The sequence below is a fragment of the Pungitius pungitius genome, chromosome 10 (assembly GCF_949316345.1).
Source record: "Pungitius pungitius chromosome 10, fPunPun2.1, whole genome shotgun sequence".
NCBI classification, from domain to species: domain Eukaryota; kingdom Metazoa; phylum Chordata; class Actinopteri; order Perciformes; family Gasterosteidae; genus Pungitius; species Pungitius pungitius.
Window position 1 is genome coordinate 17357386 of NC_084909.1, and position 22059 is coordinate 17379444.

Here is a 22059-nt window from a genome sequence, read left to right on the forward strand (position 1 = left end):
AGGCACAAGTCAAAATGACTGATATTCAAACAATACTAAGAGGATTCCCCTCCTCCTCCACAGCCTATGTGCGACAATCACGATGACGGCGAGACGGCGGCCATCATCCTGTGTAACGTGTGCGGTAACCTCTGCACCGACTGCGACCGCTTCCTCCACCTGCACCGACGCACGCGCTCTCACCAGAGACAGGTGAGTGTCGGTCGATAACAGGGATTTATTTTTGGCAGAGAGGGTAAGCTGGTGTTTGAGCTTGTCCTCGTGGGTGCTTTCAGGTGTTTAAGGAGGAAGAGGAGGCCATAAAGGTGGATCTCCATGAAGGCTGTGGGCGGACCAAGCTCTTCTGGCTCATGGCCTTGGCCGACTCTAAGACTATGAAGGCTATGGTCGAGTTTAGAGAGCACACAGGTAACATGGCAACAAAGCATATCACTGCTTTTCTCTGGGGTATGAATTCAGTATTGCTGAGAATGTGTAAAAACCTTCTTTGACTTTCAATTTCCTTTGCAGGTAAACCAGCCTCCAGCAGCTCAGATGCCTGCAGGTTCTGTGGGACGAGGAACGGCACCGAGCTGTCTGCAGTGGGCAGCGTCTGCTCGGACCCAGACTGCCAGGTACGACTTAATGCAAACCATAATCACCTGGGGGTCTTTTACAACACCCAGTGTAAGCTCAAAACGGCGGCTGGAAGACTTTGCACGAATATATACATAACATTTTATACATATCAGCAACTACAATGTTAGCTGGTGGTGAACACTCCACTGTTTCATTTATGGTTTATTCCATAGTGACGTATACAAAATACTGTTTAAAACATGTATCAGATATCTGATGCCAGCGTTCATGGAGACAATTTCAACTCTTTCTTCAGTCAACTCACCTCTCAAATCTTCATCATTGTGTAAATTGCACAGCGTTACAGTAAAGTGTAGTAAAGTGTGTTTTGCTAAAGTACTCACTCGTTTCTCTCGGGTCGTCTCCCTCAGGAGTACGCTAAACTGGCCTGCAGTAAAACTCATCCTTGTGGACACCCGTGTGGAGGAGTGAAGAACGAGGAGGCCTGCCTGCCGTGTCTGCATGGCTGCGACAAGAACACCGGCTGTCTGAAGCAGGATGCAGATGACATGTGCATGATCTGCTTCACGGAGGCCCTCTCCGCGGCTCCTGCAGTACAGGTATGGCTACATATAGATGCTTAACCTTCACTTCAGCTTTTTTGTCTCGTCTAACCCCTTCGCTCTGTTCTCAGCTGGACTGCACTCACGTGTTCCACCTGCAGTGTACTCGTCGTGTTCTTGAAAATCGCTGGCTCGGGCCCCGAATCACATTTGGGTTCATGCTGTGTCCCATCTGCAAGGTACGTGGTTAACCGAGCCTCTCTGGCTGAAAGACATTAACCCAGCAAGCAAAGACTGCACCTCAAAGTTGATTGAGCGAGCTCATGCTGAGATGTCTTTTTTCTTGTGTGTGCCTCCAGAACAAAATCAATCACTCAGTGATCAAGGACCTGCTCGACCCCATTAAGGAGCTCTACGAGGATGTGAGAAGAAAGGCTCTAATGAGGCTGGAGTATGAGGGTCTGCATAAGAGTGAGGCCATTACCACACCAGGAGCACGTTTCCACAACGACCCTGCAGGCTTTGCCATGAACAGATATGCATACTATGTCTGCTACAAGTGCAAGAAGGTACTACATAACCTTTTTTTAATATTTACATAGTGTTTGCGGTTTGAAAATGAACGGTTGCCTCACTGTTATCCAGGCCTATTTTGGGGGAGAGGCTCGCTGCGATGCTGAGGCCGGTCAGGGAGACGACTACGACCCCAGTGAGCTCATCTGTGGAGCATGCTCAGATGTGTCCAGGGCTCAGGTGGGTAAATTATGCCTGGTAGTTTCCTGCCGTTACTATGAAAAGCGCAAAAAAGCCTCAAAAAGGATTGGCACAGCTCTCAATATTGTATTGTTAATACGCAGCTGGAATCAGAAGGCAGTTAGCTTAGGATAGCAGGCCGTTAGCTTGGCCTAGCATACGGACTGGTAGCAAGGTGAAACAACCAGCCTCGTTCTGTCTGAATGGAATAGAATCTCCCGAAGCTCACTAATTGACATGTTGCTTATTTAATCCAGGACAAAAAGCATGTGGTTTTACAGGGAATCTCTCACTCAAGAAGTTTTGGGTAGGAAAATTATGGCGGTAAATTTTGAGAGCGCAAATCGTGTTTGGGAGAGGCTTTTGATTTACGCGCGCGCATAAACCTGATTTGTGCTCTTGAATTTTGACAGTGATTTGCCGCCATAGAAAATTGGTATCAATCTTTTTGTCTTTTATGGCATGAAGGTGAAAAGGCAAGTTTCCTTAAAAAGGATGTTTATATGTTGGTTACCCCTGATTTATTCTCGTTCACTTGTCACCAGATGTGCTCTAAGCACGGCACAGACTTCCTGGAGTATAAATGCAGGTATTGCTGCTCGGTGGCCGTTTTCTTCTGCTTTGGCACGACACACTTCTGCAACGCCTGCCACGATGACTTCCAGAGGATGACCAGCGTCCCCAAGGAGGAACTGCCCCATTGTCCCGCAGGTGCCCAACGATTATATTGACTACCTTCTTCAGGGGAATGTTGAATTAGTCATACTGGTGTTGTATAGCAGATAGAAATAACGATTAGAAAACGTTAAATGCTGTTCTCGTCCTTTTTTATCACAGGTCCCAAAGGCAAGCAGCTGGAGGGTACTGAGTGCCCCTTGCATGTGGTTCACCCGCCAACAGGGGAGGAGTTTGCGCTGGGCTGTGGGGTTTGCAGGAATGCCCACACCTTCTAAACAACACGAGACTCCTACTGAAAACCAGTTTGTCTACTGTGATTTCCGGCTGCTGCTGAGGCTCAGCCGTGACGCTTGGCTCTCTCATTGTCAAGTCTCCTGGACACCGGACCAGGTTTCTGTCCTACGCCCGAGAGTCCTCAGGTCTGCTCTACTACATCAGTGTCCAGGCTCTGCTACAAACACTAGCTGTGGTTCCTTTGGATTTTGATTAACCTGAAAGGGGCGAGGGGTGGGGGAAGAACAATAGCATTTTAAAAAAGTAGAAGAAAAAAATGAAAATATCTTGTGACGTGTTTGCATGCGGCCGTTGTACTCCCTCGGCTTCTATAGACGTTGCACACCTCCTGATCACTCAAGTGTACCAATACAAGATTAAACATGGAATATCAAACAATTTTGCTTAAAGGCAACTGTGGTTCAGTGTGGGTTTAAAAAAAGAAAACAAGAAAAAGGAACAGGCCGTATTTTCAGCTTCCTTACTATAAATTTAAAATATTGTTGTATGTAAACTTTTCGTATTCTTGCACAGTATTCTCCACTGTCGAGTGCATCATGGGTTGACGGACAAAAAAAATAAAAGAAGTTGGATAAGACTGTTAAGTATAATTATGTTTGGGAGGAAAATAGTGTACGATTTATCTAATCTTGTATATAATGATACTATTCAAAATAGCTGTATTCCGAAGTTGCTACTCTTCACTTCAGTTTTGTTTGATATTCTGGGTTATGTTTTGAGCCAGAACTTTTAATGAAGTGCAATACTGGGTGTGCCTCCTATTTTGCAGCTCTTTAACCTATGGAATGTATGTCAATAAAGCCACTGTACATTTTTATACAGTAGACAGTCGTAATTCCCCCTCTTCTAAATGTTGGATCTCTTCGCTTGTGCAGAAATGAGAGGAAGCAGCCGGACGCCTGCAGTGAAAGATGATGGATGTAAATTTTATTTGCAGCTCTGTCATGAAGAAGAAGAAAAAAAAAAGTACCAAAATCTTACAGTAATACAAAAATAAACAAAAGACCTCACGGTGAGACTGATTACAGCTGAATGATTTGAGGGGTCAGTTGCCACACCAAATACAATTGTGTAATGCTTTTCCCTAGCAGGAGGCAGGGAGGGTGAGGGGAACATAGTGCGGGGGGAGAAAAAGCTGCTGTTATATAAAAAAAAGCTTAATACTTGTGAATCTGCTCTGTAATATCTGTGGTGGATGGAGTCGAATGGTAATAAACCAGGTTTTCTGTTTCGCAAAGTATGCACTGTGTCATTAATGAGTGGTGACGTTTCCATCACCTTCGGTTACTGTTTGCCTTTGATATATTGGAGACATAATGGTGCAAAAAAAAAGCAAAACTGCAAAAACATTTCTTTAATGCTAAGAATGAATTACTTGATGCAGAGTCAACAACAGGAAAAAGATACAGTTGGGGATCATATCGCATATCGGGATCATATCGCACAGTAATTATCATTTAACACAAAACTGACAAATGAAGTACTATTACTAATTTTGTTTTAAGCTTTTTTTGTTCATTAAAAGTAGTTAATTGTGTAAAACGTTTGGTTAGTTTCTTAAGTGGATTTAATTGTTTTAAATCAAATATGAGATTCATGGCAGCAACATGACAACACAACAGGCAGTCTTTACCAACAGCCATTTTGCTTGGCATTTCCCATGATGCACCGCTGCTGTCACAACAACTCCACGCCATTTCAGAGTCAGGGGGGCGGAAACACCCACGGGGGAATAACGGTAGGATCTGTTCGTCTGTCCGTGGAAAGCCCCTTTCGGCTTCTCGCCATCGTCGGGCGGTCAGCTGCTTGTGTTCCGATGCAGGTTTTTGGGCTCGTGCGCGGCAGCTTTTCCCGCGTGGGCCCGGGCTGAAGTGCCAAGTGACGGTCTAGTCGGATTTTCGTGCTAACAGCTAGTAAGCTAGCTGAGTGTAAACAAGGTACGTTACCTGGCTTGGGTCGTAACGTTAGTTAACGTATCATGAAAATACGTTTGCGTCATTCTGATTTTTTGAGTATTATAAGTGCAAAGTTTGATTTGGAGGCAGAAGTAGAGTTTGTTAAATCGCTAGCGGTACATGCATTTGACTGTTATTGCTAGCTAACGCTAATGCTGCATATAGCCTGTTGACGTTACGTCATTGTGCGAATTAGCAACGCTATTTCCAATGAGATAATTAGACCTTTTTCAAATTGATATACAACAAACGGTGATTAATGCATTAAAAAAACAACGAAATAACTTCAAATATTCCCATACGTCTTCTCATAATGTTAAATTGGATAAAGCAGTATAATACTTGAAGAAATAGCAAATGTTCTATTCAAATTGACTTCTGAACAGTCGAGCAATTCAAATTAACTTAAATTTAATTAAAAGATTACTATGTTTAGCCGTTGTAAAAGGAGGATTTGTTATCCAATTGCAGTGAGGAATGGGGTTTAGACTTGGAAACCTGAAACAGTGTTTGGATCTACTTTCACATCAGATGGGTATAAACTGAATGGGCCTATTTAATGAATCAATGTTGCAGCCTCACTTGCCTGTGTTTTGGACTATAACAGTCATCTCAATGTTTCAGGATGAAGCGGATCAAAGGAGGAGAGGAGGACAGCGACAGCTCCTCCAGTGAGAGCCCACAGGAGGCCTGCAAGAAGGTGCGGACACAGCCCGAGGCAGCGGGGGCCAGTGACACACCTGTAAGTGACTGGGCGCGACTGCCCCAGGAGCTCCTGCTTCTCATCTTCCAGTACCTGCCCCTGCTGGATCGGGCTTATGCCTCTCAGGTGGGCCGCCGCTGGAACCAGACTTTTCACATGCCCGAGCTGTGGAGATGCTTTGAGTTTGAGCTTAATCAGCCAGCAAGCTCCTACCTCAAAGCCACACACCCGGACCTCATCAAACAGATCATAAAGAGGCACTCCAACCATCTGCAGTATGTCAGCTTCAAGGTACAGCTGCTGTGTCCGTGTTAAATATGTGTCCTGATTGTTCACAATTCTTGAGACTGGTTTAACAATGTTTTGATGGTTCTGAAGTGACAGCCAACATGTGTTTGTACTATCCAGGTGGACAGCAGTACAGAGTCTGCAGAAGCAGCATGTGACATCCTCTCACAGTTGGTGAATTGCTCTCTGAAGACCTTGGGCCTCATTTCTACAGCGAGGCCCAGTTTCATGGAGGTTCCAAAGGTACACTTAGCATAAAATAATAATAATTGTAAAGGCCTGAGCCAGGCGTAACACAAAGGTAACTTACTTTTACTAAAAAGTAATAGACAATAGAAATGTAATTAATTAATAATATGGAGTAATAAAATATTAAATAAAATGTATATAAAATTGAAATAGTTTCATTTGGACGGCTTCAATGCTTCGTTGCTGCGTTCACACCAAAAGCCAAGCACATTTTCGCCACGTTTACTCGCCCGACTAGTTGTGGTTATTTCGCTTCATTCACGTCCCGCTTTATGCGCGTGCCGTATCTCTGTTACAATACTTTCCGCTATTATTTCTGCTCTTTATTTGTTGTGTGAATTACACAAACGTCGGCACCGCAAACAGTGTTGTGTTCGGGTTCATGACGTCATCCGTTGCCGCACACAGCTTGAATTTCACTGACTCCTCCAGGAAGTGCGTCTGGATGACCGTAACACTTGTTTATCGTTTGTGCCACATTAGATGAAAAGTCCAGTCTGGACAGGTTTACATGAGCCAGAAAACATTTATTGTATTCTAATCTCAGATTTACAAATGTCTTATTATAACTATACATTCTATTATTAGTGAATCAATGCCACCTCATTTTGCTAAAATCCATGTACCTATTAGTGTGTAGAATTGATACAGTACATGTGGGTCTCCAATCCAAATATAATTGATTTAAATATGTCCCCCAAAGCTGTGTGCTGTCAGGTTCTGACCATTCATTTCAACACATTCTCATTTTTCTTTGCAGTCTCACTTCATCTCAGCTCTGACCGTGGTGTTTGTCAACTCCAAGTCGCTGTCGTCGCTGAAGATAGACGACACGCCGGTGGACGATCCGTCGCTGAAGGTCCTGGTGGCCAACAACAGTGACACCCTGAAACTGCTGAAGATGAGCAGCTGCCCTCACGTCTCCCCAGCAGGTACAGCGAGCGCAGAGACCCCCGTGGCTGTTATGGTTCTCCAGCTGGGAGGACTCAGTCCTATCACGCGTTTGTTTTCCTTAGTTTTATTTCATGGCGGCTCTTGGATAATATTAGTTTTTTCCTATTTATCCACTATCTTAATTAGAGCTGTAATGTTCTAGTCAGCCCTCACATGCATGGTAGCTGCATCCTGTTTTTGGTTGCCTTTATTTTACTCAAATTGTTTTGAATTGTTCCGCTGCAATCACCAATTCTGATTCAACTGCAACTCGTCTGGCAAATATACAGACTGTGTTGCTTAGGAGCGATACTTGTCACCCCGCCAATTGCTGCCGTGTTTTAGAAATGCCATTACTGGAGTTTGCGATGGTTTGATTTAAAGACCCATCTGTCCTTGCATGCAGGGATCCTGTGTGTGGCAGACCAGTGTCACGGCCTGAGAGAGCTGGCACTAAACTACCACCTCCTGAGCGATGACCTCCTGCTGGCCCTCTCCTCGGAGAAACATGTGCACCTTGAACACTTGCGCATCGACGTGGTGAGCGAGAACCCCGGTCAGCACTTCCACGCCATCAAGAAGAGCTCCTGGGACGCCATGGTGCGCCACTCGCCCAAATTCAACCTGGTCATGTACTTCTTCCTCTACGAGGACGAGTTCAGCCCCTTCTTCAACGAGGAGGTCCCGGTCACGCACCTCTACTTCGGCCGCTCGGTCAGCAAGGAGGTGCTGGGCCGCGTCGGCCTCCACTGCCCTCGTCTGGTGGAGCTGGTGGTGTGCGCCAACGGCCTGCGTCCTCTGGATGAAGAGCTGATCCGCATCGCCAAGCACTGCACCCAGCTGTCCGCCATCGGCCTGGGCGAGTGCGAGGTCTCCTGCAGCGCGTTCGTGGAGTTCGTCAAGATGTGTGGCCGCAGGCTCTCCCAGCTGTCCATCATGGAGGAGGTGCTGATTCCAGATAACAAGTACACCCTGGATGAGATCCACTGGGAGGTCTCCAAGCACCTCGGCCGGGTCTGGTTCCCGGACATGATGCCGACCTGGTGAAGAGGCACACGCCACGTCTGGCTTGTGGCGTGCAGACTTCCGGGGCCTGAATGTTTGTAACGTGGCACCTGACCGCTTGGTTAAATTCAAAGTTGCTTTGCTTAATCTGGAATAAGAATTTGCCAGTCTGGCTATTTCACACATTAAATTAAATCAGCAGGTGGAAAAATCAGAAGTTTTTACAAATGCAAAAGTAGTAGCTATGAACATTGAATAGTGCGTGTTCATGTTTTTTAACATTGTGCAGTAATTCAGGAAGATTAGGTAGATACTTGCATGTGGTGCTATTACCACCTAGCCTACTTATTTCCATTCTGAGATGGCAGCTGTGCACCCAATACGGCATTAGAGGTGATGTTATTCGTCCATTGTATGTGACAAGAGGTGATTTGTAGCAGGAGTGTTTGTGTGTGTGTGTGTGCGCGCGTGATGGAATTGATGGCAGTTGTGCATTTTATTTAATTCTTCTCCAGATGATTTATTTTTCTCTCCTGCATCGATAGGCTTAACAGAGACTTGTGTTCAGGTTTCTGAACAGATATATTTTTCCTAAGCACCTTACATGAATACCAAGATGAGGCCCAAATAAAAGCAAGGACACAATCTTTATAATATGCCAATTTGTACAAGTTGGACCCTAATGCTTATTTACACTGTCCTTAGGTTCTATTACCACCTAAGTGTTTTATATTAATAATAACAAAACAGATGGTTCTAATGTAAATATAGATGGCACACAACTATTTGAGTTTACTTTAATAACTGCTATTGCGGCTATTATCTCACAATGCATGCTGGGAATGCAAAAATTAACCCTTTGTGTTTCCTGGGTCATTGAATTAATATATTTACCTATAGGTTTTATTTGTAACTTCTGCTATTTTCCCGTTGGAGCTCCAGAGCTGACCTCATGTTGTGAGTACCTGGCCTCCTGTATGGTGTCACCGGGTGGTGCACGCAGGAGACAACCTGGTATTCATCTTCTCATTCTTTAAGATGTTCCCGCCCAAAACCCTAATTCATTTAAGTCCAAATAGATTTGGCTTGTCAGATGAGTGAAACAAATGTTCCTTTTTAAGAAGAGACAGCTGCATCTGTCTATAAACGCTGTGTGTTTGGATCTTCTGAATACAGTTCTTTATTTGGCCCTCTGTCGAGGTCAGAAGTTTCCTGAACCAAAGGCTGGTATCTTTGATAAAAGCACAGTGTGTTATCTTTTTTTGTTCATACTGTACAACATGTATATGTCTAGGAGAAGATAAGCCGTGTGATTCATTGTGTTTTTCAGTTTTACAAAGAATCAATCATTGGAACCACCAGGCAGACCAGTAGTACTGGTTTAGGTCCACCACCACCAGCCTAAAACCCTTTATATGACACCGGGAAGAGGAAGTGAGTCAAATCCTCTGGAGTGGGTTAATGAACCCTGTGTTTTTGTTCTGGAGGAGTCGTCTTCCAGCAGGACAACAAAAAGAAGGAAGATGCTCCACACCTTTCTGTATTGCAGGAAAAAGAAAGTATGAAATATATGGCAACTCTGTGGAAACGGGTAGTTCAACTAAAGGAAGGGAGATGGCTACATTTATACGTGTCCTGAAGACGTATCATAAGATTATGTATTTTCAAAAAAAGCTTATCACTATTGGCCAACGCTGCACGTCTAAAGATCTGTAAATAATCCTGGGTTCTGATCTAGTTTTTCTGCCACCCTGGATCCCATTTGTCCGTGTTGTATTTCATGTAAGCTAAGCAGCAAGTTAGACTCTGACTGGGGGGGTGGTTGCAGGGAGCTCTTCTCACACCTGTGCAGTGTGCACAAGCGTCTCCGTGCTACCTGTGCAGTGCGTTGCACGGCTCCAAAGGGGCGGTGTTGTGATTCAGTACTGTGCTGCTTTGAATTGTTTCACCCTGCTGTTCTTTGGCTTTCAATGGAAATGTCAGTTGGAAGAGTCCAGATGAAATGCGACATGAAGACGCCTCGCCAGTTGTTGGCACAGTGTCCCCCAGCGAGTCGTGTTAGGAGTAAACTGTTGACCAGGCTGTCCTTTTAGTTTGGCAAAGGCTTGGTCTTATTTTCTTAACTGTCAGCTGTCTTGGAATAAAAAAATGTTTTGAACATATGATTTTATTCGGACAATAAAAACATTGAATGTACTGCCTGCATCTGTTTATTATTTCACAAAAGCTGCAGTTTTGCTTTTTTAATTAACACACAAGCAGGCTACATGAAATGGAGCAAAACGGACCCAACGCAATGGTAGGGGAGACATGCATATGAAGAATGGCTTGTACATATTTCCTACTCCAAAGCATTTAATAGACTTAAACTAAAGAATAAATAAAAATGAGTCCTCAAAAAGTCCATTCAGTAGTCGGAAGTCCTCTTTGCACTCGAGTTTTTGTTCAATGCATCGAAAATCGTGAAGAGCACTGCAAGCTGACGAATGAAGTAAACACTTATATTTTAAATAGATAGGTATTAGCAACTTTAAATGTTATGAAATGTTTTTGAAAACGATAATGCAAAAAACACCAAAGATTACTTTGATCCACAACTATTCATATTCTTCAACATGAAGATTTGTTCCTGTTTTTTTCTGCCTTTCTTAGTGTTAACGTCTTTGGCTTTCAGTAAATTATTTAATAAACATTAAAGAAGCATTTCTACCATTTGAGAAAATAATTCTTTGCAACAAAACAAGGGTAAAAGTTGTGCTAAGGCAAAGGCACCTCTTCATAAGTGATGCGCACGTAGGGAGGCTTCATGGGCAGATGCCAGTACTCAAAGTTGTAGTAAAGGTAGAAGCTCTTGTCCAACACCACCTTTTCATACGCCTCCAGCAGACTGAGAGCGAAGTCGGCCAACGACTGGTGTGGTCTGAACGTGTGGTAGAATTTGCGGATGTCCTCCGCCAGGTTCTTCAGAGCGGGCTGCCCGAATATGGCGCTGTCGTTGCCGAGGAAGGCGGGCTCTCCGCTGTACAGGTAGATCTTGGTGTAGTTGGTTTGGGATCCGCTGGACAGTTTGGCTCCCAGCTCCGTCAGCTTCCTGAAGGCGCGGTGCACAAACTGGGAGCAGTCGTAAGACTCGAACCACACCGTGGCGTTGGGCCCGGGCTCGGAGCGGACGGTCCACGTCTCGTAGTAGATCCCGGTGGTGTTGTCGTCCTGGACCCACTGGGCCATGTCGTTGAACTGGTTCCCTACACAAAGAGGGACGCACTAATTTAAAAGCAGCAAGTGCTGTTTATGGAAACTACAGCTAGCGACCAAACTGTCGAAACCCGCAACCTCCTTCGTGTGAGACCTTCGAAAAGTGGCATTATTTTAATAACGATATGTAAAATTAGGCTGACAATCTTGGCCCCAGGACAAGTTTCCATGGTCCAAAAAAGGGTGATTCTGAGAAAGAAAGTTTATATGAACATAAAAGAGCCTGCCTACAATGGAATATAATACTTATGCAGATCAAGTCTGATGGTGGCAGCCAGTGTTCATGCGACATGAGACAGATAATGATCTGAGCCCATTTGATCCCACTAAAGATGTTCATTTTTATAAATGGCAAACAAATTTAGTTTATTTAGTTAATTTTAAAAGGTTACTTGCTAAAAGAGCTCGGCCTGGTAGTATTTAACAAAACTCACTCGGACACAAGTAAATAGTGCAAAAACTAAGGATTATTATACATTTGGTGTACTATGTAGTGAGTTTTTACAGCACCTGCAACTTGTGGGGATGACTTAAATCCAAATGCTAGATATTGAGACAAAAGGTCTCTAAGGTCCAACTGTGGCTCATGTAAGCAGCTTGATAACAACATGGGATACAAGGGATTTGTTGACAATAATACAAATACTGCCAATTTCGTTGCACACAAACATAGGCTTCCAAAAATTAAAACACCATTTTTTTAAATGTCCTTTTGCCCCCACGCACAGATATACAAGACTATACCCATGTGAAGTCTCACCTGTGAGGGTTCCGATTTTCTCCAAGGTGCCGTTTTGTGACCAGTGGAGGTCATCGATCCCCTCGAAGAAGCAGGCGGCTCCCTGGTTGCACCAGAAAGGCGCGTGCACGTCGGGCCTGACGTGAGGGAAGGTGCAGTTACCCAGCTGAAACAGCTCATACCACTCCATGGTGTAGTTGGCGCCTGATTCGGAGCTGCTGAACCCAACGGCATCGTGCATGATGTGCTGTGAACCAACGGAAAACCTTACATTACATTACATTACATCTGTCATTAAGACTTGAAAGTAAGTACATAATAAGACAATAATGAAGACGATGCATCTTATTCAGCATCCCCAGGATTCTGTAAACTTACAACTTTCCCCAACAAATCTCCATACTTGAATTCCCACACAGGTGTTTGCAGTCGGTACACTGAGATGACGTCACTGTCTCTCATGTAGGGGACACGTCCGTCCCTGTCCCCAGTGGGACAGAACGGATAGACAGCTTCACAGTAGGAGTCCACAGCGGGGCGACGATCGAACCGTCTGTTGATGCATCAAACACGCATTATGGCAGATGGAGAAGATTCCATCTGGCATCATTGGGCAACAACTAGAAAGTTATTATATTAATGTAAAATAGTAAAAATACTTGACTAAATCAGTGGTATAAATGTAGAAGAAAGTGAGAAACAAAAACTCAACCAAAGTCAAAGTACGTCAACATGCATAGTTGTTGAGTGAATGTACTTAACTTAGTTAGTTTCCACTGCTGATGGAATTTAAAACACGGCGTAGAACACATCACTTACTAAATTAGATTTCTCACGCGCTCATTCAGCCACAGGATCTGAATTCCAAAGTTCCCAAAGTCACTTAAACGCACCAGATATCAGCCCGAATAAAAAGCAATAATCGTACTTTAAGACTCGATCGATGAAAGTCTGACTGATACATTTACACTTTGTCCAAAGAGGCACTACAGTAAATGTCCAAGCTGTCACGTGATCGCACAGAGAAGAAGCAGCATAGTGAGCTGGAGGTCTTCGTACCTGTACGGGACGGGCCAGTGCTGCTGTCCGTCGTTAACTATCCGAGCCGCTACCGGGAGCAAGAGGAGCAGATTCAAGCACGCGACAACCCCCGCGGGACTCATGTTAAAGCCTCGCGACGTGAGCAACAGCAAGAGGCGACGGACACTCCCGTGATGCGTCCCCTCAGTGGGACTTCCGCACTGGTCACGTGCTTTTGTTGGTGAAACGAAATCACAGGATATGAGTTATTCACGTGAATATTACGTTGAACAAATTTGGAAGAAATGCTAATTATTTTTATTCTTCTATTATTTATCCATCGTGATCAGTTACAGCTAATGTATTTCGGGCTAACTTTTGTGCCCCGATATAAAGAGTAGTTAAAAAATGAAACAACATATATATACAGTATATATATACAATATATTAATAACAAACAATAAAACAAATAAAATACAATGATATTTACAATCTAAATGCATCGGCATATGAGTATGGATTCAATTAATCATTATCAACTTAGGTGGCACATTACCAGAGGTGTATGGGAAGCAGGCAGTTTTGGACCGTGTCGCAGGTGTCAACGAGGTGGCGTCTTATGCTACACTGTAACCACCATGCATGTAATGCAAGCAAATTGGCATTGGTAATTGTATGCGGAGCTCGGAATAAAGAGACTAAAAGCTTTTTTAATTTGTTTATGGCAGAACACGCGTCCGAACATGTTCCCCCCGTTCGTGGCTCTAACACAAATTTGAAATGTTTTAGGGCCTCTTCCTTTTCGTTCTATTATAGTGCATTGGCCAGTTGTATAAACAATGGAAATAGTACACATATCATAACAGTAATTGTATGATATATTAAATATGTAAATTGACCATATAAAAATGTGTCAGTGGCACCATTTCATGATAATTCATTTTGATGATCCGTTCATTTAATTTACATTACTTTTTATTGACGCATTACAGCAATCCAAATCGTTGGTCTGTTATCGTCGCAGCAGCAGCTCTGCGGCTCGGACACGAGGTGGCGCTGACGTGCAGAGACACCGGCTTCGTGGCCGCAGAAGAAGAAAAGGGGGCAGAAGGGCTCGTCCTCTGCGCTGACAGCCCGCCATGCTCACTCTGCTGCGCCGCTGCGCTCACAGCCCACTGACGCCCCGCGCCGCCCTCACGCTGAACACGAGCTGCTACGCCACAGTGATGGAGAAGCGCGTGGCCGTGGTCCTGGCGGGCTGCGGGGTCTATGATGGCAGTGAGGTTCACGAGGCCTCCGCTGTGCTGGTCCACCTGAGCAGGGGAGGCGCGAGTGTAAGTTTGACACCGCTGTGTAGTCCGACCTGCTCCGTGTCCCTTTTTTGTTGTTCCTTTCCCCGTTAAAACGGCAACACGGAAACCATCGAAATCATTGATGACGATGATAATTCCCGAGTCTGGTAAATTGAATTGAATGGGTCACATAATACTGAGTTCAGAAACTATGTTATCGGTGTGGCAGTTTTTTTCAAAGCCAGAAGTATAAATTATTTCATTTTTTTTTAATAATTAAAAAAAAAGTTGCAAACGTACATCAGTTGCTGTGTATCAGAGTCCGCATATTTTATCTTCTGCAGGTCAAAATGTTCGCCCCCAACATCGACCAGATGCACGTTGTGAATCACCTGAAGGGCGAGCCGTCCGAGGAGAGAAGGAACGTGTTGGTGGAGAGCGCGAGACTGGCCCGTGGAGACATCCAGGACCTGGCTAAACTCAGCGTGAAAGACCACGACGCCATCATATTCCCAGGTTCTCATTCATGCATTGAACGTCTCATGTCCTGCATGATTAAACATGAGAATAACATTGATTGCCATATTCCAACCAATAATCTTCCCTGAAAAAGAGTGTTTGAATGACTCCAGAAATCCCATTTCTTGCTGTCGTCGTCTCGTAGGTGGTTTCGGGGCGGCGAAGAACCTCTGCACGTGGGCCGTGCAGGGGAAGGACTGCGCCGTGAACGACGAGGTTAAGGCGGTGCTGCAGGCGTTCCACGGCGAGGGGAAGCCCATCGGCCTCTGCTGCATCTCGCCTGTCCTGGCGGCCAAGGTGTTTCCCGGCTGCGAGGTCACCGTCGGCATCGAGAAGGACGACAAGTGGGTCTCGACTCGGCTGAACGAGATCTGTCCTGAAGGGGAACTCTCATTTCACACAGTGCTGCTGCATACGGGACAGCAGTCGCAAAAAAAAAAGTATTTTATGGTTCCACTGGAAGCTGTGTGGAGATCAACTCCCTTAAATGAGGTCACTCGGGTCGGCATCAGTTAATGCTGCAGACCTGACATAAACGATACTAGTTGTGGTGTCAGAAACAAATGACCTCACCCAACTTCCTCCCGTCTGGTTCAGTACAGCTGCTCATAGTATACACGGTTTGAGTGTAAGCTTCTGAAAATGAAGACAAACATGTTGAAAAAGAAATGATACCTGCTATTCAGCTGCATCTTTATTTTTAAATATTAGACTGTCCATGAGTTTGGCTGCTAATACGCTGGATTATTCAGGTGCATGAGGCATGTTCTCTCCAGATGACTCGATATGATCTGTGCACACTGTAATATAACCAACCTGAGAATCCAAGACATGTGGTAAAATGAATGCAGAAATTGTCCACCGTAAACCGGCTCCTCTCCTCTCCTCTCTCAGGTATCCCGACACGGCCGACACCGCAGCGGCCATCACGCAGCTGGGCTGCAAGCACGTGAGCAAGAGCGTCGGCGAGAGCCACGTGGACGAGAAGAACAAGCTGGTCACCACCGCCGCGTTCATGTGTAACGCCCCGATACACGAGATCCACGACGGCATCGGGGCGATGGTGCAGGACGTGCTGAAACTCGCTTGATTGGACCGAGACTCCTCAAACGCCCTCGACCGTAACCCCCTCAATCGAAGCAACTTCCAGAAACATGTTGGTAGTAGTGATGTGCACTGCGTCATCTGAATTTATTTAGGCAGAAATCTTGGTCTGAGTAAATCTCAGTGGCCTGTTTTCTAATGACAATCAGTATCAGTGGTATGGTCTAAAAGAAATGCAATAAAATGTAGAAGTTGACTTTGTCAGCGTGCTTTATTTCTTGCTGCCATGGAAGGAAATTCAAAATATTTACAGTGATTTTTGTGGAAAAGTTGAACCATTTTCCTAAAAGTGTATAATGTGAACAATCACATCCTCCTCGTGCTGTACAGCTGCTCCTCTTCACTGCCCGTCATTCTCAGGTATGAAGTTAAGATCGAGCATTCCCTCACCCTCTCAATGTTCCCGACGATGTCGATCACGCCCTCCACCCCCTCCGCGCACAACACCGAGGACGCGTTAACGCTGAACTTCTCCGCCAGGTCCTCCTGACTCAGTGGCTTCCTCCAGTGGCCATAGAAGGTATCGCACCTGGCCGCGTGACTCTGCCCCTGCTCCGTCTCGATCTCCACCTCGCAGTACATCTTGTCGAAGCTGGGTGCGTTGTCCCCAGGAGTCTCCACCTCCACCTTGGACAGCAGCTCCTTCAGAGCAGGCCGGTCCATGTGAGCTCTGCTGAAGGAGGACACCGTCACCTTGTCGTCCAGCAGGGCCGACGAGGCGTTGAACTGAAACGAGTGCCTGGCTTGGTGCTCCGTGGCGGGGAAGGCGCAGTTGACGTACTTGGATGGCGGCACCCTGAGTGTGACCTTTCTGATGTGGCTGAGGTCGCAGTGGCCGACTGCGGCGGTGAGGTTTGCGCGAGCCGCCAGGGCCGCGTCCACCACCCAGTGCATCCCCAGGTGAGCGGGGATGCGCTTGAACGCCACATCCTGGTCTTCCAGGACCCACCGGAAGTCCGCGGAGGAAGGCGCTGCCATTGGCGAAGGACCGTAGTCCTTGTAGTAAACGCCAAACCCGCAGGTCATATCCAGGATGTCTGGGTTCCCCTCCAGCCCCATGCGGGCCAGCTGGGCGGCCTCCAGGCCTCGCCGGGCCGCGTTCCCGATGTGCAGGGGCTTGGTTTGCGTGGCGGCGTTGGCCAGCGGAGCCCCGGCAGAGGAGGCCGCGATGGCCAGAGCGTGGGCGCACTGGGCCGGGGACAGACCCAGGAGCTTAGCTGAGGCTGCAGCGCTACCCATCACCCCAACCACGCTGGGAGGGTGGAACCTGAGAGGGTTGGTGGGGGGGGGGGGGGGGGAGGACCGACACGTTAGGATTTCTTCTTCAACAAGGGATTGCTGATAATTAGTCGGTTAAACAAATATCCTTGGGATTCTGTGACGAAACCGGCTGTTTAAGGATGTTGCCTTGAACTTAAGACTATCGATGACTTGATTAAAGAAAGTAATCTGCAGCTCTCTGGGAAAAGCTGCTACTAAAAAGAACTATTCAAAATTGTCAATTGTTATGAATTCTCAAGGTTTGTTTTTCAACGCAATTACCTTAAACTAAATTCCATTCACCAAACTATCTGTGGCCACATGCCACTAGAGGTAGGTGTTGCACTACTGGTAACGTGGGTAAAGAGCCTGATGCTGGTTATTGCACACGTCTCACCTCTCGGGGATGTTGTAGGCCTCTCTGGAGAACCTCATGAGTCTGCCCTGCACCTCGATACCGACGTTGAAGGCCAGCAGCAGGTCCAGACCCGAGGGCTGCCTGGGCAGCGTCTCTGCCAGGGCCAGCAGGGCGGGCAGCACGGCCCCAGAGGGATGAGTCGCCGGGTGCCAAGTGTCATCAAAGTCCATGGAGTGGACCTATCCCCCAAACGATGACGGAGCAGGTCGTCAGAGATCGAAAGCACCACTTGGTGTCTGTGTGCAGTGAACATTAGGAGTGCCTTTGTTTGTGCGGTCTTACCGCGATGCCGTTGACGAATGCGGCGTAGTGGGGGGGGAGGCTGAGGTCCGTTTGACCCCAAACGCTGCTCCTCTCGTCAGACCGGAACACCTGAAATCAGACGGTGACTTGAGGACACGCGTGGAATCACATGGACGTAACTCTGAGCTCAGAAGGTATGTAATCATGAATCCATAAATAAGCCTGAAAGGGTTCATGTCAACTAATTGAGGAAGCACATGGATTGAATTTATTTCCTAGAAAATAAGTAAATCCCAGAAAAATATAAATTGGTCAGCTGTAAAGATATTTGATATTTAGTGTGTGAGTTTAGGGATCAACACGGACAACTTGCAATGAGGCCAAAAGATAACATATTTAGAATTCAGTTTGTTTTTTTGTTTCTAGTTGGCCTTAGTTCTTTATCATGAGTCCATCCGTGACCTTACCTTGCTGTATGTGAGCGCCTTGTTGAAGACATCTGTCCTGGTTCCTATCAGCCCGACGCCCAGGGTGTCCAGCATCATCCTTTTGCTCCTGTTAATCACACCATCTGTCAGCTGGGGGGTGTTGAGGCCGTGGATAGCAGCTCCAAAGCTCCCCGTAATGCCCTGGAGAGGTTAAAGCGGGTCAGTCAGATGCAAACCTCCAGAGAGACAGGCCAGTTGTGCAGAATCAAACCAGGCAAGGCTAAGTTGAAATATACTGCTTTTTTGTGTTTCTGCATTTAAAAAAACCCCAAAATGGGCCTATATTTATTCTCACATTGTGAAATGCTGACACAATATAACCTAAAAAAAAAGAAAGAAAACAGTTGTACCTTGCGTAGCATTGTTGTCCCTCAACAACTCCAACAAGTGATAAAACATCCAAGTGCAGCCTTCTTTTATAGGTCAGGACGATGTCTGAAGGCCGGACCACGACATTTTCAATGTGACTTAAAACCCCAAAACCTCCATGAGGAGAAGTGGGAACTTTCACAATGACTGGACTTCTGCCATTTGCTTTTCCTCATTTTCAACATATTGGCAATTCTCCTTGGTTTCTAGGTTTTTAGTTTTCAAAGCTAAACTCTAATCATGGTTGCTTTTGATGATTATTACAGTTATAAAAAGTAGTAGTAGTTATGCATGTTACAAACAAACCATACATGATTATAGTGAATCTGTGTTGTAGTTATATGGCCTGTTTTTAATCCTGCGTGAAGTGTAAAGATGATGATCGGTCAGAGCAGATCATCTGCTGTCTTTCACGAAGGGTCCCCAGATGACAGATATTGGAAATTCAGCTGTCTGCAGCAGGGAAATGAGTCACCATCGACACACAACAATCACAAGCGGGGGCTACCTCAGACCCGTTGCGTCAGAGTCAAATAAACATAGAGTCAAATATACAATATTTCCCAGTGTCATTAGGTGGGAGAAGTGCACAGTGGAAATCCCACCCCCCCCCTAACTCTTTTCATCTGACACCAGATGAACTGCAGTAACCTTTGACACCACCCGTCATGCTCAAAAAAGGATTGTGAATTGATATAGGACCTTTGCAAATTTGTATGTATTTGTACTACATTTGTCTATCAATACTTTCTGTCAGAGTTTATGTTGGTTTGGTCAAGTTAGAATTCAGACTACTTGAATGGGCGAAAGCTGAATGATTTAACAATTGATCATTTAGTGTAATAAATGTAACTGTCCATCATTTCAACAAGTTCAATCACTTTGAACATTGAATATCTACTAAAATACAATGATAAACAAAATGCATGGCCATCTATTAAATTAGTATGAGTTAAATGAGTGTTTGTGTGCTTCTTTGTGTGATTATTAAACATAAAAATTTTGGTATTTTAAAATAAATGTAAATAATTCTCATCCATAAATGCGTCGAAATGCTTTCCCAGTTTATTTAGAAACACTGTCCTCTGTCCACAGTGGGCCCTAATGAGAACGCAGGGTTCTAGGGTTAAGACTCGAGTAGTGAAAGGAAAGGGTGAAATTAGGGGGACTGTTAAAGTGAGGCTGGAATCCATTGTTGCATTGACCTCTTGATTGCAACACAGATATCTTAACATTTCTACTCAGAATTTTGTGTGTGCTCATTTGAATTTTACGATTTTCACATCATCACTTCTTTAAAGGGCTTTTTGATATGGCACCAAGTTCAGGTGAAAAGGTTTGATCGTTTGAAAAACAAATGTGAACCTGAAAAGTTTAAGTTTTCTCACGATTCACGATGGCTCATGATTACACCCCATGACTTATGATGACACGCCCCTCACAGTTGCTGCCCCGCCCCCTAGGTCACATGACATCAGGGTCAAAAGTCTGAATGTGAAGAAAAAAGATCCCAACGCGAGAAAAAAAATCTGAAAGTCAGAATATAAGATTTGAATCTAAAAACATAAAATCTGCAGCCGAAAAATAAAATACACTGAATATCAAAAAATATATATAAGTGAAGATTGACATTTTTTTAATAGAAAATTATAGAAAATTGAGTCAAAACTATATTCCACCCAAAAAATACTCTTCCTGCACATATTTTTATTTTGAATACATTATTGTTTTTCAATGTTCAAGAACAAAACTTGTGTTGATCAAACATTTTGACCGGGATTTGGCTTCATAGCACGTGGGACAGTGTGCTTCTTCAGATGGATGCTTTTCCATCCAGTTGCAATGGGTGGCACTCTTCCCATATTTTCTGAGCGTTTGATGTCTGTGCTGGAATATCTCTGGATAACATGAGCTGAAAAACAATCCTCCCGATTTGATGAATTGATTGAGTTGTCATCCCGAGGAGGGCTGCATTAACATTTAAACCCACACTAGTGCGCGCTTTAATTGGCGCATGGGACAGCTGTGTCTTTCTGTCTCTCACACACGTGCACACACAAATAAATAGAGGGAGAGGGCCGTGCGCGCGCTGTGACACGCGGGACCGCTTGCATATATTTGGGGGGGGGGTGTTGGGCTGGGGGGGGCAAAGACATGTGGTTAAATGCTAATTTTACAGTCGAACCCCGCATCGCCCACGCGCACTCACGCACGTGGTAGAGCCAAGGCTTCATAAACAAGCCGCTGGCACCTGGCTGCTCAGTGTTCCCACTGACCCCCACACTCCCGTCCTCGCAGAAGATGGCACTGGCCGACACGGAGCGCGCGGTCTCCAACTGCGCCGACCCCGGCTCCCCGTTCTCGGAGATCATCGAGCTGAACGTCGGCGGGCAGGTGTATGTCACGCGGCACAAAACGCTCATCGCCGTCCCGGACTCGCTGCTGTGGAACATGTTCAGCAAGAAGTCCCCCAAGGATTTGGCGAGGGACAGCAAAGGGCGCTTCTTCTTGGACAGGGACGGGTTCTTGTTCCGCTACATCCTCGATTACCTGCGAGACCTGAACCTGGTCCTGCCGGACTACTTCCCAGAGAAAAGTCGTCTGCAGAGGGAAGCCGACTTCTTCCAGCTGCGGGACCTCGCCAAGCAGCTGAGCCCCCGCGTGAGCAAGGACAACTCGATCAGCGACGAGATCGGCCAGAGCGACCCGGAGGACGGCGCGCAGCAGAGCGGCCCCTCCGGCGGCGCCGAGACTTTACGCGCCGCGTCGGTCGCCGGGGCGACGCGCTCCCCGTCTCTGGACTCCAGGAAGTCGGGCTACATCACCATAGGTTACCGCGGCTCCTACACCATCGGCAGAGATATCCAGACCGACGCCAAATTCCGTCGGGTGGCGCGCATCACGGTGTGCGGGAAGACGGCCCTGGCCAAAGAGGTGTTTGGGGACACGCTGAACGAGAGCAGAGACCCGGACAGGCCCCCGGAGAGATACACGTCCCGGTACTATCTCAAGTATAATTTTCTGGAGCAGGCGTTCGACAAGCTGACCGAGGTGGGCTTCCACATGGTGGCCTGCAGCTCCACGGGCACCTGCGCCTACACCAGCAATGACCCAAACGAGGACAAGATCTGGACGAGCTACACCGAGTATGTCTTCTGTCGGGATTAACCGGCAGCTCGAGTTGATGTAAATAGACATTTCATAATCTAGCGGGGAATGTCTTTTTAATATGCGTTTTGCTGTGTTGAATTCCGCGTGATTGCTGCGTATTGCTCCATCATTCTATCAATGGCAGCATTGCCCCCTCTGTTTGTTTGTCTTCCCTTTTCAGACCAGAGACACAAAATACCACTCAAAAGAATCCTGACCATTC

The 22059-nt window shown here is 45.9% G+C and overlaps 6 protein-coding genes across 19 annotated transcripts in view; 4 read left to right on the plus strand and 2 right to left on the minus strand.

The window, feature by feature from the left end:
* mycbp2 (MYC binding protein 2) overlaps window positions 1-3663 on the plus strand; it is a 54245-nt gene extending 50582 nt beyond the window's left edge. For all 13 annotated transcript variants that reach the window (XM_037488149.2, XM_062564991.1, XM_062564995.1 and 10 more), the window contains 9 exons: window positions 64-192; window positions 276-408; window positions 511-614; window positions 990-1178; window positions 1253-1360; window positions 1481-1690; window positions 1767-1874; window positions 2420-2585; window positions 2712-3663. In XM_037488149.2, the coding sequence (XP_037344046.2) occupies window positions 64-192; window positions 276-408; window positions 511-614; window positions 990-1178; window positions 1253-1360; window positions 1481-1690; window positions 1767-1874; window positions 2420-2585; window positions 2712-2827 (1263 nt within the window). In that variant the 3' untranslated portion in view covers window positions 2828-3663. The remainder of the gene's footprint in view (window positions 1-63; window positions 193-275; window positions 409-510; window positions 615-989; window positions 1179-1252; window positions 1361-1480; window positions 1691-1766; window positions 1875-2419; window positions 2586-2711) is intronic.
* Window positions 3664-4432: 769 nt separating this feature from the next.
* On the plus strand, window positions 4433-10175 carry fbxl3a (F-box and leucine-rich repeat protein 3a). The gene is made up of 5 exons (XM_037488157.2): window positions 4433-4783; window positions 5426-5795; window positions 5913-6035; window positions 6802-6973; window positions 7381-10175. The coding sequence occupies exons 2-5, from the start codon at window positions 5427-5429 to the stop codon at window positions 8019-8021; spliced, it is 1305 nt and encodes a 434-aa protein (XP_037344054.2). The 5' UTR covers window positions 4433-4783; window position 5426; the 3' UTR covers window positions 8022-10175.
* cln5 (CLN5 intracellular trafficking protein) lies at window positions 10172-13225 on the minus strand. Its single transcript, XM_037488159.2, has 4 exons — window positions 13033-13225; window positions 12352-12526; window positions 11995-12220; window positions 10172-11224 (listed from the first exon to the last, which is right to left on the minus strand). Exons 1-4 carry the CDS (start codon window positions 13134-13136, stop codon window positions 10737-10739), a joined length of 993 nt encoding a protein of 330 aa, XP_037344056.2. The 5' UTR covers window positions 13137-13225; the 3' UTR covers window positions 10172-10736.
* Window positions 13226-14075: 850 nt separating this feature from the next.
* Window positions 14076-16104, plus strand: zgc:162944 (uncharacterized protein LOC569993 homolog). Its single transcript, XM_037488734.2, has 4 exons — window positions 14076-14327; window positions 14630-14801; window positions 14950-15148; window positions 15699-16104. Exons 1-4 carry the CDS (start codon window positions 14133-14135, stop codon window positions 15892-15894), a joined length of 762 nt encoding a protein of 253 aa, XP_037344631.2. The 5' UTR covers window positions 14076-14132; the 3' UTR covers window positions 15895-16104.
* A 98-nt stretch (window positions 16105-16202) lies between these two features.
* acod1 (aconitate decarboxylase 1) lies at window positions 16203-21095 on the minus strand. Of its 2 annotated transcripts, none has more exons than XM_062565028.1 (5): window positions 20900-21095; window positions 18297-18458; window positions 17869-17958; window positions 17566-17765; window positions 16203-17175 (listed from the first exon to the last, which is right to left on the minus strand). In XM_062565028.1, the coding sequence occupies exons 1-5, from the start codon at window positions 21056-21058 to the stop codon at window positions 16215-16217; spliced, it is 1572 nt and encodes a 523-aa protein (XP_062421012.1). In that variant the 5' UTR covers window positions 21059-21095; the 3' UTR covers window positions 16203-16214. The 2 variants fall into 2 exon arrangements, with proteins under 2 accessions (XP_062421012.1, XP_037344627.1); XM_037488730.2 differs by lacking the exon at window positions 20900-21095 and adding an exon at window positions 18668-19827.
* A 42-nt stretch (window positions 21096-21137) lies between these two features.
* kctd12.1 (potassium channel tetramerisation domain containing 12.1) lies at window positions 21138-21854 on the plus strand. Its single transcript, XM_037488733.2, has one exon. The coding sequence runs from the start codon at window positions 21138-21140 to the stop codon at window positions 21852-21854; it is 717 nt and encodes a 238-aa protein (XP_037344630.2).
* The last annotated feature ends 205 nt before the right edge of the window (window positions 21855-22059 follow it).